This window comes from Grammomys surdaster, unplaced genomic scaffold (genome assembly GCF_004785775.1).
Source record: "Grammomys surdaster isolate TR1022 unplaced genomic scaffold, NIH_TR_1.0 126158, whole genome shotgun sequence".
NCBI classification, from domain to species: Eukaryota; Metazoa; Chordata; class Mammalia; order Rodentia; family Muridae; genus Grammomys; species Grammomys surdaster.
Window position 1 is genome coordinate 604,704 of NW_021620966.1, and position 16,647 is coordinate 621,350.

Below are 16,647 nucleotides of genomic sequence, written 5' to 3' on the forward strand. Positions count from 1 at the left end.
ATGGCTTACCACTTAATCACTATATTCAAGAAACAACTATCTATAATCAATTTTTCTAAGCTGTTTCCACACTCCTAATTACCTAAGACCATAAGATAATAAATGTTTGTCCTGAATAAGTATAGTAACACTTACAAATAATTCTAATATTCAGAAGTTAAAAGCAGGATGATCATGAGTTTGGTGCCAATTTTGGTTATACAGCAAGTTCCAAGACAACCTGGGCTGCATAGCAAAACTCTGTCTTTAAATTAATCAATAAATAAAACAAATATGTAGGTTCTTAGCCACTACATTTTAAACTAATTTGTTACACAGAAATAGCTAAGTAATACATTTGGCTTGCTAGCAGAAATGTCAGAATGAGTCAAATGTTTGATGAATAGTGATTATAAACTATCTTATTTATTAACAGGTTAAAAATGATACATTAACAGAACCTTATTTAATAGAGAAATAACAACGTAAAAATGGATATAATTATCCCCTAACACACTGGAGATGATAGTACTTCTGGGTTGTTCTATGGTCATGTAGTTCAAGGATTTTTATGGTCATGTAATGATAGGATTGGAATTATTAATCTTTTATGGATGGATGGATGGATGGGAAAAATCAATAAGACATTTTAACAAAGAAATAGGAATATTTTCCAGAGATAAAAAAAATCTCTGTATGATTCCTATTACCAAGGACTGTGTTCAAAAGGAAACTGGGTATGTCAATTATCTAATAAGTGGGACTTGAAATTTTCTTTCAGCTTACATCTTATGTGACTTTGTAGAGTGAAAGTAGCAAGATTTAGGGGCTAGAGATTGATTTGGCAATTGTTAAGAGTCTAACATTTCATTCAACCCGCACCTCTTTTTTGTAGTATTTGGGACTAAACTCAAGGACACTCATGCACCAGGCCATATATGAGATATATCCACACCTGCAGCTAGCAGTGTATTCAAACCACCAGTGCAACAGTGTTTCCTAAAAGAAACCACCCAGGCATGTTTCACCATCTTTAAGGGATATGGTTATTGCTATCAGTTGGTTAATATTTGTCTTCTGCTTGATATGGGAAGTCCACGACAAATATTCTCTTCCCTGGATGTGTGTAAGACAGAGATCCAGTCAAAGAAGGAATAAGAGGAAGCTAAAATGCCAGGCAGGCAGGTAATTGTTTAAGTCCTCATGGAATGGGTGCTTTGACTTTCTAGAGAGAAGTAAATCACTTAAGCAGGGGGTAGGTGCAAGTCACAGCCCTAAAGCCTGGCTGGTTTTGTCAATCTGGCAGTTCAGTGTCAGTGCAAAGGACATCCCCAGCACCTGAGAAAAGAATTGAGAATATGTGAGGTCTTCAGAAGAGAAAACATTTCTCCCACAGTTCCAGAATTCGCTAACACAGAAAAGCAAGATTTCCATCACATTGTGAGCACTCCCCAAGCACCATTCCCCACTACAGAATTTCTCTCTTTAACTTTAAGAATAACATTAGAGAAAATGGGGGACAATTGTAATATGGTAGACAAGTAGCTTTTGGAAACATTTTTTTAAGAAATCAAAAAATTAGCTATATAAACAAGTTACCCTCAGGGAACAGTACAAGAAAAATAAGTCAACTCTGGCAAAGCCTTATGTTTCCTTTACTTTTGTCTTCCTTTTATTTCTTGACTAAGTCTTAAGTTATATAGAATATGCCCAACATTGGGTAGAAAATAGTGTTATGAATACCACACATCAAAACAAGACAAACTTTACCTTTCACTAGTCAAACCAGGTGCCATCATGAAGGGAAAATTATTCTAATTTCCATCATCACTTCCTTCTTAACATAGAAGGTCAAGTTTTTAAGTGAGTTGTTTTATCTTAATCATGTCCAGACCAGCTAAGTTAGTGACTAAAGTGGGATTCTGATTGGCCCTCTTAATTTGTCTGTGACTCATTCATATCTCTAAAGGATATATGTGTGTGTGTGTGTGTATGTGTGTGTGTGTGTGTGTGTGTGTGTGTGTGTTTGTATGTATACATTCCTATAACAAATTTTCTGGAAGCATTAAGTTGAATTGATAATATAATCATTTGATCCTTGGCTAGAGTAACACATAAATAATATATTATTTATTGCCTCATTCTGCTTCCCTAGTACTTTTCTAGGACTTTGTGGTTTAACTAAGTTAATTCTTAAAGGGATCCTGGGATTAAGCTCTTACCTGTATCACACATACACAGATGGTAACGATTCCAATATACAAGAAATTGGAGTGAAACCACGATTGTGCTTTATTATAACAACCCTGTGGGGGTGGAATTACAGGCATTAATGACACCTTTCAATATGTCACCCTTATCAAGATGCAGATGTTATGTTTTTATTTGCCTTGCTTGTTTGAAGAAACACACATAAAGTAGAGAACATTAAGTCAGTAACATTTCTCCTGATATTATCAAAATACTTGTACCTAACACAGAACTCTTACCTCTTAAGTTAAACTAGCCCTCAGAGATAAGTCAGAAACATGTGTCCTTATATCATTTGAACACTCAGTGCTGATCTTAGATTAATATATAGGATTATAGATATTGTGATCTTTGGATCAAGGTGTATCTCAAGACAGCTTCAATAGCCAGTATCATAAGCCTATAAAATTCTAGACTTGTTGACTGTTGGTCACCATGTTCCCCAAGCCTCTACAAACACCACCCTAACCCCATGGAACTATACACCTCTGTAGATTTCCAAACTCAGGAAAAAGTAACATGGAATCAAGACAATATCTTAATTTACTTAGTTTATTTTGTTTAATGGAAAATAACTGTTTTCTCCTACATGAAGAGAGACCCAAAATTAAGAGTCAAGATGGTTTCTAAAACACTCTTTTTCTCAAGCTCTCATTCCCCACTTACATTTAGTTCATTTCACAAAAGGAATGGATCTGCCTTCTCCAAAAGAGAAGACAAGTAGGTACCTGACAAGCTAGTCTACCCTAATTCTGTAAATTATACTTTAAACAAAATAATAACTATACTTTGTTCAAGATAGATACACCTCATGGCTATTTTTATACAAACTACCCACTACACGCACACTCCCTTAATAGTGTAACAAAATATTCTTCATAGTGTCTCTTAACTGCATTAACCTGCTCCTAGATTTTGGAAGCTTCTATAGTTATTGAGGGATGCTTCTCTGTTCTTTCTTGTTGTTGGTGTTGTAGTGGTGGTGGTGGTGGGTGGTGGTGGTGCTAGTGGTGCTAGTGGTGTCCAAAGTTTCCTGTTTCTAGGTGGAAGGTTTAAGTGCTTTCTAGAACACTCTCTGATGTAATTAAAGGTTCAAACAAAAAAAGCTAACAAGATAATTGTCAACAAAATTACCTGAATATCTGCACCTGATGGGCAGGAAGATGGTGGACCACTGGTCCAATCACTTGAGCCATTTACACCGCAACACTGCAGCTGGAAGTCAAGTCCCCCAAACATAATGATTAGGAAATCAACAGAAAAACAAAACAGAAAACTTGTCATTATACTAAAGAGTATGCTTATCATTCAGCTCTGGCTCCAGAGAAGAAAATTCAGAATTGCTCTACTGCTACAGACTCTTTGGAACTAAATGTTCATAAGTCTGTTATACCATTTTATTCACAAAACATCTCTAGAAAGTTCAGAAGACATGATCCATTTATATATTTACCTACCAAGTTCTTTCTACCCAAAGACCTTATAACACAGAATTAAACCTCAATTGATTCCTGAGATTATTGAATAACAGAATAATTAGATACCTGCTTACATGAGAAAACAGGAAGTACCTGCTATAGTGGTATTACATATAGGAGAAACATATGATCCAGCTATACTGCTCTTGGACATAACAATCAAAAGATACTATATCCTACTAAAGAGATACTGGCTCATCCATTTTTATTGCTACTCTATTCACAGTAGCCAGAAAATGTAAACAACCAAATGTTCATCAACTGATAAAACTGATACTGAAAATGTAGTATGCTTACACAATGCAATATTATTCTTAAGAAAAATTAAATTAAGAACATTTTAGGTAAATGGATGAATGTGGAATCAACCACACTGAGGAATGTAAACTAGTCTTAGAAAAAATTACATATTTTCTTCTATATGTGGATGCTAACCTTGAATGTTTAGATTATTTTGTTGAAATTGGAGTATATATAGAGGTCAGAAAACTAGTAGAGGAGAATGGGGGTAATCTCAGGAAAGAGAAGATAGAATTCTGTCATATAGAGGAGAAAAATGTAATGTGAATAGTTAAGTGAGATGGGAGAGAAGAATAAGGGATGAAATAATGGAAGGGATAACTAACAGTAAAGAGCTCTTGAAAAAAATATGGAAACACACTACTGTACAAGTTTCCACATAGATATAAAGAAATGTAATGGGGTCACCCTATAACTTGGCAATAATGCCACTACTAGACCCCCACAGACTAACAAAATAAGCCTTCATTGGAGTTGTTGGCCATTGAGGTCCTGTAGCTGAAGCCACCACGTACATGAATCATGGAACATGGAGAGATCAAGCTGGATTGATTTGGAAGTTTGATTCTTAGTGGCTAGATTTCATGGTGCTGGAAGGTTCTGTGCAAGCTACCAGAGGAAAAAACTAATCCTGTATTTTATAGAGTTGTGTGCCCTGAGTGCTGTAATAATGATCACATAGGGATATATTACCATTAGAGCTATCGTGATGTAAATGTTGTGGGTATAAACTAATAACTTTCTACTTGGATTTAAGACATATACATAAATTAGGACACATAACTGGAATCATTTTGAGGCACATGAATCTATGACTAAGTGGGTTATATAGGCCCTTGTGGAGAACCTACTAGTATTATTTTGCTAAATGAACATAATATCAAATCAATTTCTAGTGACATGTTACTGTATCCAGAATGAATGTATCATTGAACCATCAACAAGGAAGCTTCTTTTTTAATGGATGATGATTAACACAGAGGCCTACAACTGGTCAAGGTGCAGAGAGTAAGAGACAATGGGGTATTCATCCCCAAATTGGACATCTATATTACACCATCTTCTCCCAAAGGATTGATGTGGAAAAGTGGGCAGAAAGGTGTAAGAGCCAGAAGTAGTGTATGGCTATAAGGAAACAGTATTTTGTGGATACAACAAGTGCAGTTTCACATAGGAACTCACAGCAATTGTGTCAGCGTTCACAAAACCAGAACAATCATAAAGGGTAGAATGGGCAGGAAGTCCCATTCCTAGCTGGAGTTACTGGCATGCAATTGCTGCTGGAATAAAGAGACCCTGCTTTCTTTAAGGATTAGCCACAGGCAGGTGAACTACACTCCTGGGGATAACCTTATTGAAAAGTACATAGGCAGCATTAACTGATCTCAGTGAGTTCATAAACAAAATGAGGATACAAATTTAGGTGAGTATAGAATTGGGGTGGATCTGGGAGGAGTTGAGGGGTCAATATAATCAGAGTACATATATGAAATTCTCAATAAAAATAATATTTTAAAAGAAGAGAGAAGAGGAGAGAATGAAACTTCGGCAAGTCTCTAGATTCACAGTACTGGGAAACAGATTTCCTGACATCAAAATACCTCTGTGAATAAACCAGCCAGATACAGAAAGTGATAAAATCTGTAGGACATATAACCTAATTTTTGTTCACATACACATAACAGATAGTGGGATATTGTTAAAGAATAAAAGAAAATTTGCGACATGGTATCCAAATATAATATTTGGACCTCTTTGATATATTAATTTGTTCAAATCAGTTGAAATTTTTTTTTAGAAAAAATTAGAATGATTGGGATATAGAGTGTTTGATATTTGAGGATTTATATGTAGATGTGTGTGTCTGTGTGTGTGTGTGACTGTATGTTCACTATATGTATTTGGGAACATGTGGAAGCCAGAAAAGGGACTCAGATCATTTGAAATTGGAGTTCAGGGAGTTGTGAGCAACCATGTATGTCCTCTAACAAAACCCAGATCTTCTGGCAAAGCAATAAGGGATCTTAACCACTGACCAAGACTCTTTAGTGGGTGAGATGATGGAAGGTTCCATACTGTATTTTCTTTAGAATATTTTAGAAAACAATGTTTAGGGGATTAAATGAGGTGATGGTGACTAAGTCAATGTGAAGTGTATCAAGAGGTTTATTTTGTTTTATTTTTCACTTTGTTGTGTGTTTGAAGTTTAAAAGGCACTTGCAATATGAATTGAAACAGATGAGGAATTTGAAATCTAGAGGGGTTTTCCAAGTCCTCTTGTTCTTGTATCTATTTTGTAATTTCTTATGTTATTATTATCTACTCCATATTAATCCATCATGGGAAATGTTGATACTTTTTGAGACGTTGATTATGCCTATGCTTTGCTCTCTAGCCAATGTTTGTTCCCTAACATTCTAAGGCAAGAATACAGAGTTGGTATATGTCCATGGGTGTGGGAGAAGCTTGGAGAATGTGACACTGGAGGTCTATGTTAAAATACAATAATTTTGGTGAGTTGGACATTTAAAAGAAGTTTCTTCTGTTTTGCTGCTATTTTGATAACATTTTGAAGAATAAGTAACCAATACAATATGATTTATTCAGATCTTCTTTTTATCCTGTTAGGGCTAAAGCAATGATTTTATGTGAGTTGGTAAAGAATGAAATAGAAAGCAGAAACTTTTGTACCAATTGGATTAACTCCTATACCCTCCTGCCTCTGAGAGCAAAGACATTCCTTTGGACTTTAGAACTGAAGATCTTAGAGTCTGAAACGTTTAGGAAAGAGATATTTGTTTCCAGAGTCTAGTCTGGGATCAGTCTGACTCATCTGAGCAAGATCCTTTATGTACTTACTTGTGACTGGATGAAGTCCCATGCCATCATGGTGCTGTTGTCAGAGTGATAATGTTGGATACTGTCATTCAGACCCTCAGCCACTAAGGTGCTGAGCTGTGGCAAATCATAATGCACCAGAGAAGACATAGTAAAAACAAGATGAATTCAAGAAATTAGAGATTTCTAGTGGACCAAATTGATGCCCAACCCCCATCAAGGAGTTAGAGCTACAAAAGGGAGGTATAGGAGACTATATTGGAAGACAAGCTGAAGGTTATATGGTATCTAAGGAAGAATATATATATATATATATATATATATATATATATATATATATAATCATTCTTCTAGTTTTACAAAAGCCATGGTCATACTTTACTGAGAAGACTGAAAGGGAACACAGAGAAAAGTAGGCAAGAAGACAGGTTTGCTTCATCTTCTCTCTAGTTTCCTTTCAAGACATCGTTCAAATACAATCTTCATGACATTTTTTCTCTCGATTGCAGTTGATCTCTCATTCTCTTACTTCATTTGTATAGCTTAGTACTAATTTGATTTTACTAACTTCGCCACTGTGTATTCTACTTCTCAGCAATAAAAGAGTAGGCCATGTTTTCATAACTTACCTTTTGTTCATACACAAAGAGCAGGATGGCTAAGGTCACCTCAGCAAGCAGAATAATCAGCAGCAGAACAAAGAACTGTAATAAAGCAGAGCAAATGAGTCTACAAACTCTGCTTTGGGAGCAAATGAGTCTACAAACTAATATTGGTTTATAAATCGCTTGTATGGTAAAAGATGCTATGATGGTTAGCTTTAATTATCAACTTGACAACTTAGAATCGATTGGTAATTTCTCAGTAAATTGAGGATTGGTCTAGATTAGTTTGATCTGTGGGCATGTGTGGGGGACTGTTTTAATTGTGAATTAAAGTGTGAATAAAGAAAGCTACCTGAGAATACACAGCAAGTGATCAAGTATTCATATATTTGTTCTCTATTTGCTCCTGACTGTAGATGTAATGCTTTAAGTTCCTTTCATGAATAATGGACTGTACTCTTGTATTAATAAGATCAAATACCTTTCTATTTTAAGTTTTTCTTTTTCAATGTATTTTATCACAGCAACATAAAGGAAATAAAATAAGAAATTGACACCAAGGAAGTTTTACTGTGGTGAACCTGGTGATATTACTTTGAGGAATAAGGAAGATTGGAACTTTGATTTTAAAAAAATCCATTAAGTGATGTGGGTAGAGCTTAATGGAATATTTGTGTGGGATGATAAAAAAGGAATTACTAAGAGTGGAGGTCCAGATCTTAGTCATTAACTAGCCTAGAGGATATTTTGTAACATTTTGGCTCAGAACCTGTGTGTGATGTTCACGCTGGAGCAGTAGAAAGCTATGATCTATCAGAAATTGGCATCATTGAAGTAAATCCTCATGTACTTCACTGGCATGATACAATCAGGATAGGAGGCTTTTTAGTTCAGTATGTTACACAGTAATCTGTGTATACTGTTCATATGGGAACTGAAAAAAGCAGCTATGGTTGCCAAAGAGATCAGTACCACTGAAGTGAACTCCTTGTGTTTCATTGGAACAATAGAAATTGTTTCCTCAGAGTCATCACACAGAAGCTGATATAGCTTTGGCCCAATAGGAAAAACTACATATTGGACTTGCAGCAGAATCTGGAAATGTAACAGTCATTCCTATGGCACTAATTTTAAAAGCATGAAATGGTTATGGAGGGAAACAAAATATTGGAACTTTGAGGTAGGTTTGGATTTTTTGTAGAAAGGCCCTGAGAGGCCACTAGTAGAGATGATGCCTTAGTTTCAGTGGAGACCCCACCCCACAGCACTGGAAATGCCAACATCTACCAAGGAGAGCTATCATTGTAGAGTGGAGCTGGCATGCTCCCAAGACAGAATCTGCGTGTACTACAGGAAACATTACTGGAGGGGTGATACTACCCAAGTTCTTTGGAACCCAGAACACAATGCACAGAGTCTAGACATAGGAACTTCAAGATTTGGTCTATTCACTACTGACTTTTCTTTATGTTGTTGTTGAGATTTTTAATATAATTATATTATTTCCCCTTTCATTTCCTCCTTCCAAACTCTCCTATAAAAGTTTCCTTGCTCTTTTTCTAATCTATAGCCTTTTTAAAAAATTAACTCTTGATGTATTCACAAATACAACCTAACACTGGATTTTTGTTTCTTTGAGCGTGGTTGTTTTTACTTCCTGTTTCTTCTATTTCAGAATAGCAATGCTTACATATATAATTTCTTTTTATTTTACAGGAGCTCACATTAAAAGATCTTGGAGTTTGAAGTCTTGAAAATTTTGTAGGGCTTTGGGGAATTTCTAGAATCAGACTATATTTTGTATTCTGATACTAACATGAGACAAAGGATAGAAAGTTATGGCTCAAAGTAATCTGTTCATGCATCTTAAATTGACAAAGGACTGTATTGGTTAGTTTATGTTATTAACTTGACACAACCTAGAATCAAATGAAAATAACTTTACTTGAGAAATTAATTAATCCAAGTTAGCCTGTGGGGATGCTTGTTAGGGGTTGTCTTTATGTTGGCTAGTATGGGAAGGTCCAAGCCACTATGCCTACAATTTTCATAGGGTGTCATCTGAGTTGCAAAAGAATGAAAAGAATCAGTATGTAATCTGTGTGTTTATTGCCTCTCTGCTCTTTTTTTTTTCAAAAACAAAGTTTCTTTTTGTAACCCTGGCTGTTCTGTAGGCCTTGCTCTGTAGACCTTGTTAGCCCCAAACTCAGAGATTAACTTGCCTCTGACTCCTGAATGCTAGAACTAAAGGCATGTGCCACCACTGCCTGCCCCTCTGCTCTTGATTATGGATGTTTCCCAAAAGTAATATACCATGGAACGTATTATCCCAAACTTGAGCCATCATCTACCCAAACTCAGAGTATCACAGCTACTACAATGACTCACCGACATAAGCAGGCACTTATTCTCCTTGATTGAGCCCATGCAACCCAGGAAGGCAACTACCATGATAACGGAGCCCACAATGACCAGAACATTGCCAAGGGTCAGGAAGGGGAGGTTACGGAAGAGTACTCCATAGGTATTTTGGACCAGGAAGTGGATCCCAAAGCCCAAAATGCAACAGCCACAGATCTGAAAGGAAGAAATCCATTGCATTCTAAGGTTAATATTGTTCTTAAGTATCTCTTTATTTATATTCTCACCTTCTTAAGATCAGAATTACCTGGTTCAGAATTACCATGGTTTGCTCAGGTAAGACTCATGAGCTCACCTCTTTACTAAGTTCTCCACTATCATAATAGAAAGGAAATACCAGCTTCTTCATGTAGATGTACTCTCATATCTTTTACTACATACTTCCAGATACCAAGAAAACGTCATCTTTATGAGGGAACTACTACCTTCACTATACAGAAGCCTAACATAATACTTTAGATGTTCTATCTCTTATCGACTCAGTTGTCCACACACGGCCTTTCTTTTGGAGAGTATTACCATGTAGAAGAGTCACTCTCTTTGACGAAGGTCATCTTGATAGGAAGACTACAAAAGAAACCAAACTTATGATATTCACCTCTTCTTTTCATGTTGAATTTCAAGCATGAGTTTACGTGTGTCTGTAAACTACATTTTTATTATTTCATATTAATTATACAAAAACTTTCAGTTTTATATTTTTACACATCAAACATATAATGTACTTTAAACATACTCACTGCTCTATTAATCTTTCTTATCTGCTTTCTCTTTTGCATTTTCTCCTTCCCACTTCCAATAGTTCCCCTTTTAGTTAAATGCTTTTCATATTTTTCTTACCTTCCACAAATGAAGGAAGATGAAATATTTTTCTAAGTAGGAATGACTTATTTAAAAGTAACCTCAAGTTTTATCTATTTTTCTTCATGATTTCATTCTTCATTGTGGCTAAGAAAACATCTGTTATGTACATATACCACATTTAGACATGTACATTTATACAGTCACCTGTTGATGGATATCTAGTCTGTGTCAACAGTTTAGCTATTGATAATGATGCAGTGAAAAGAATGGATGCACAACCATCTTTGCCATAAGATGATTATGATTCTCTTGGGAGACAAAATGAGAAGTAAAATGGCTAAATCATGTGGATGTTTAAAAAAAGAAGAAGAAAAACAAAAAATCCAATCAACAAATAAACAGTGGAAATGAATAGACAGTTTTAAAAGAATGAAGTGCAAATGATCAATAATTAAATAAAAAAATGTTCAACATCTCTAGCTACATCAAAACTACATGGAGACACTCTTCCGTCCCATCAGAATGATGGTCATAAAAAAAAAAAAACCTATCAATAACATTTAACCAGGATAATAGAAAGGAACTATTTCACACTGTTGTTGAGAATATAATTAGCCTAGATACTACAGAAGGCAGCATAGATTTTTTTTTTATTTAGAAGTAGAACTACTGTATGAATTCTCTGTCAATATTCTTCCATGCCATTGGGGATGGGGAGAGGGTAGAATTTAACACCCAAATTGTAATCTATTTGTTTTACAAATGTCAGCTATTTGCAATGCATCCCTAAAGCCCCAGAGAGAATGGGCAACTTCATTATTAATTTCTCTGATATTTTTCAATTTTGTAGACTTATAGTATCACATGATGGCAGGGAAGAAATTATTACTGATTTGTGCCTAAGTGAAGTGGTCTAGATATTACCCAAGCATGCATAGTTCATATTCTGTACTATACTCTTCCTTGGTAAGAAAGAACAGCTGAGATGGAATGAAGGATTATTAATTCAGACATATTCAAAGGAGCTACTTACCCAAAAAAGCAAGTTAAAGAAAAACAGAACATATTTCAGCAATTTCAGGCTGCTCATGCCCATGCTGGGATAGTATGCCCTAAAACAACAAAAGGAAGAAGAAAAGAAGTTTTAGATGAATTTGATATTATAGGATAGCATCACAGACTCTAAAATGAGGTTGTTCAGAATCCAAGGATCATCACCATCATCCTGTGTTTAAGCTTTATCTATCATCTGGAAAAATTTTCCCAAACCCCCAATTTCACATGTTGAAAATTGAAGCCATATTTGAAAAGCTATGTTTGGTGTTATAGCAAGCCCCATGACCCAACATAGAACCATTCTAACAAAAAGATGAGTCACAGAGACACAAACTAAGCCAGTGCCTTTGGTCCTGTGTGACATTAGTGACTAATGTCTGGCTACTCAAGAAAACAGCCTTTGCAGTCAAAATTGACTTATCAATCAGGACAAAAGGCCAATGATCTGATAAGACAGTTCTTTAACTGTCTTGAGATTCATTATATACTAAATATGTTGTTATTGTTTTATTTTCATGATTGTATTTTAATTACAATATCTCTCTTCCCTTTCCTCCCTCCAAACCCTCTCATATGCGCTTCCTCACTCTCCTTCCAATTCACGGCCTCTTTTTTTCACTTGATATTGAATGGCCTGTAAAGCTTCTGAAAGTATGAGGAGATATGCCTATCCTTCATTTATCCTTTTATGTACAACCATCTATATTTCTGTTCTAAGTATGACTTTGACAAAGGATTAGATATTTTCAAGTAGATGTCAGTGTTATGGCAGAAATTAAACACACAAATATATATTGAGAAAGTTGAAAGAGACCACAATATGAGCACAGTCTTCCAAATGACACTATCATTTTAGCAAAGACACCACTCTGTGACTGTGAATGTGTATGATGTATATAAATGGTATATTACATATATATATATATATATATATATATATATATATATATATATGCACCAGAGGAGCACATCAGGTTTCCATCTCTATCATTCTTTGATTTATGCCCTTGGACAGGACACTACACACTAGGAGGTTACAAGGGAGGCAAATGCAGTAAAAGTGAGAGAGAGAGAATGGGGAAGAATAGAGAAAGGAAAGCAAAAGGCATGCATGCACACACATGAGAGAGAGAGAGAGAGAGAGAGAGAGAGAGAGAGAGAGAGAGAGAGAGAGAGAGAATTATATCTAGGTAATGCCCATCTAGATAAACCACGGTAATCTCTCATTTCAAGATGTGCATATGATGACATGTGCCTGTAATCCCAATGCTGGGGATGCTTAGGCCCGAGAGTTAACAATTTAAGGTCATCCTAGGTTACATAATAAGTTCCTACATGTGTGTGTATGTGTGTGTGTGTGTGCACATGCATCTATACATACATCCAAACTGAGCTACTAAAAAGATACTACTTCAATGCTTAAAATAAAAATACACTAGAATATATTAATGGAAGAATAGATATTACATAAAAAATTAGTGAACTTTTAGGTAGTAAAGACAGACAACAAAGATTTAAATAATAGAGCACTTCTAAATGAAGAAGCAATATTAAGTATCATAATTTTTATGTAATGGGGGTCCCCAAAGGAACAGAGAGAAAAATATTTGAAGAATTAATATCCATAATAAATTCTGACTAGATTAAAATAATTTACTTACATGCCAAAGAAGCTCAATGAAAGTTATGCTCTATAGTAAATTTATTATAAATTACCAAACCAGTGATAAAAATGAAGTCTTAAAATAACCAAAAGAAACAAAATATATTAGAGAAAAAGGAGCTAATCTAAGAATAAAAAAAGACATATCAGAAGATAGTCAATTCAGGAGAAAAGGAGAAATTTGTTTAAGATATTAAAACATACTCAAAAAGTCACCTCAGTATTTCATATTCAATAAATATTGACAAAAAACAAAAATGGAGACTATAAAATATATATGAGATTTATGCATGACATTCAAAATGTAACTATAACATGTACAAAAGCTGTGGGAATTTCTATCTAGCAGATCCACATTATGAGAAATAGTCAGAGAAAATTTCCAGGCAAATTGTTAGAGCAGAGGCAAGACAACATGACTGTCATGGAAAACTAGGCCATGCTTTCTTATTAGCTGTTGTTTGAATCTTAAATAGTCCCAAAGGTCTCATATATTAAATGAAAACTTGGTCAACAGCTAATAATGCTATCAAAGGTGTTTGATTCTTTGGGAGATGCAGCCTGTTTTCAAGATTTAGGCCATTGGGCACATGTGATTGCAGGACATATCTTTGTGTGTGTGGGGGGGGTATTGGATATTTTATTTACATTTCAGATGTTATCCCCTGTGTGTCCGCTTCCAGATGGGTCCCATGAGGATCTCTGACCGGGCTGAGGACAGGGTGTGATCGGTGGCTGTCTGACTTCCTTTGTCCACAGGCAGCCCAAGAGGGACAACGGGGAGCAGACAGGAGAGTCCGCTTCTGCCCCTGCCACCAACCGCGTCTCAGTGTCTCAGTCTCAGCGTCTCAGCGGTGGCAGAGAGGAGACATGTGTTACAGCTCTTTGAAAAGTGTTACAGCTCTTTGAAGTGCCTCAGTGAGGCACTGGGTGATCGGCGAAGAGGAGAGGGACTGCGACAGAAGCTCTCAGACACCTTTACCTTTGAGCTTGGCCTATATATACAGTTTGGGGATGGGTTAAGGTCTGGCAGCAGGTAACCCCTATTGGCTTGGTCTGAGAGCTTGGGAATGCTACTCCTACGTGATCAATGACCATGGACCTCTCTGTGGGAAGGACTGTGGAGAACTGAAGCTGAGAGAGCCAGATGTCTGGGAAAAGCCCGAAGCACCTTCTGTCCCAATGGCCTTCTTCAGGTCAGGGTGCCGGGGTTCTAGAGCTCTTCTACCAGGCTTTCCAGCCTTTTCTCATAGCTCACTGCCCCACAATCCCCATCCCCCCTGCCCAGGAACCCCCTATCCCATCGCCCCTCCTCCTGCTTTTTTGTGGATGTGCCCCTACCTACCCCCACTACTCCCACCTCCTGACCCTCAAATTTCCCCACACACGCTGTCCAGCCTTCATGGGATCAAGGATCTCCTCTCCTACCTATGCCCAACAGGACCATCCTCCCTTACATATACAGCTGGAGCCATGGATGGATCCCTTCCTAAGTGCTCCCAGGCTGGTGGTTTAGACCCTGGGAGCTCTGGTTGGTTGGTATTGTTGCTCTCCTCATGGGGCCGCAAACCCTTTCAGCTCCTTCAGTCTTCACTCTAATTCCTCAGTTGGGAATCCCTTGATCAGTTCAATGGTTAGCTGTGAACATCTGCCTCTGAATATGTCGAACTCTGGCAGACCCCTAAGGACACATGATGCAGTATGCACTTCCTGACATCCACATCAGCATCTACCTTTGGTGACTGCACATGGGATGGATACCCAGGTGAAATGGTCTCCAGACGGCCCCTCCTTCAGTTTCTGTCCCATACTTTGTCTCCATATTTGCTCCCTTGAGTATTTTGTTACTCCTTCTGAGAAGGATGGAAGCGCCCCCACTTGGTCTTCCTTCTTCATGAGCTTCAGATGATCTGTGAGTTGAATCTTGGGTATTTAAAGCTTCTGGGCTAATACCCACTTATCAGTGAGTGGATACCATGTGTGTTCTTTTGTTACTGGGCTACCTCACTCAGGATGATATTTTCTAGTTCTATCCATTTACCTAAGAATTTCTCAAATTCATTGCTTTTAATAGCTGAGTAATACTCCATTGTGTATATGTACCACATTTTTTATATCCATTCCTCTGTTGAAGGACATCTGGGTTCTTCCCAGCTTCTGGCTATTATAAATAAGGCTGCTATGAACATAGTGGAGCATATTTCCTTGTTATATGTTGGAGCATTTTCTGGTTATATGCCCAGGAGTGGTATAGCTGGGTAGGGTATATCTTTTTATATGTCTCCTTCTCTCCTCCCTCTCTTCCATTTCTCCCTTTCCCTCTCTCTTGCTCAAACACTATGAGTAAACAATTTTGCTCTCTTTTGTGCTTTCACCACAATGTTTGAGGCTGAGAACACACCCAAAATAACAAGAACCACACCTTTGAAATTATGACTCAAAGTGAAAATTTCCTCTTTTTGGTTGATTTCCTTGGTTGTTGTTGTTGTTATTTTGTTGTTGTTTGATTGGTTGGTTGATTGGGGTTTTGTTGTCACAGTTAACTATCACATTTTAAAAATATCTTTAAAAGGTACTTGACAGTGAAGAACAGTACTATATGAAGTTAAGAATATATATAAAGGGGAAGTTTTTAAAAGCAGTAACATTGCGTCTAGGAAAGAAGAATGAAAATTCATGTATTGGAAATGTGGTATCATTAACTCAAAGCAACTGTGGTTATATACACTGTTGCCCTCTATAAAATCCCAGCCTGAATTTAGAAAATCTCATGAGGCCCAGAACTTACTTGCACTTGGAGTTGATGAGTGGTGTGAAATAGAGAGTGGGAACCAAAATTTTTTGAAAGAGTGGTCACTGCTCATTTGCCAATGATCTAGTAGATGCTTCACACCAATGCATGCATTGACTGAACTCAGTTGGATTCATGATGTTTTGGGAGGCTGGGAGTGATTATAGTCATAATGCATTAATATGCATCCAAACAATTCTCAAAAATAAAGAGAAATAATATTTTAAATTAATAATTATAGCTTAGGGGTCCAACAGAGAAGAAGGGAGCTCAATACAGAAGGAACAGGTGGGGTGAGGGACAAAGATAGCACATGATGTAATCCTAACACTTGCTTGTAAACACTCAAAAACAAAGGCAGGAGGATGGTCACATGTTCTGGAACAACCTATGATATATAGTTAGACCCTGTTGCAAAAAAAGTAATTACATATATCTGTGGAGTAGAATAGCAAGTTCTTG

General features: G+C 36.7%; 1 protein-coding gene across 1 annotated transcript in view; it reads right to left on the reverse strand.

The window, feature by feature from the left end:
• Positions 1-374: 374 nt before the first annotated feature.
• The window catches only part of Cd53 (CD53 molecule), a 33,009-nt gene continuing 16,736 nt past the window's right edge, over positions 375-16,647 (reverse strand). The window contains exons 4-10 of the mRNA XM_028757255.1: positions 11,709-11,787; positions 9,839-10,027; positions 7,475-7,549; positions 6,867-6,962; positions 3,364-3,444; positions 2,202-2,285; positions 375-1,317 (exon numbers count right to left, since the gene is read on the reverse strand). Coding sequence (XP_028613088.1) covers positions 1,246-1,317; positions 2,202-2,285; positions 3,364-3,444; positions 6,867-6,962; positions 7,475-7,549; positions 9,839-10,027; positions 11,709-11,771 — 660 coding nt within the window. The 5' untranslated portion in view covers positions 11,772-11,787 and the 3' untranslated portion in view covers positions 375-1,245. The remainder of the gene's footprint in view (positions 1,318-2,201; positions 2,286-3,363; positions 3,445-6,866; positions 6,963-7,474; positions 7,550-9,838; positions 10,028-11,708; positions 11,788-16,647) is intronic.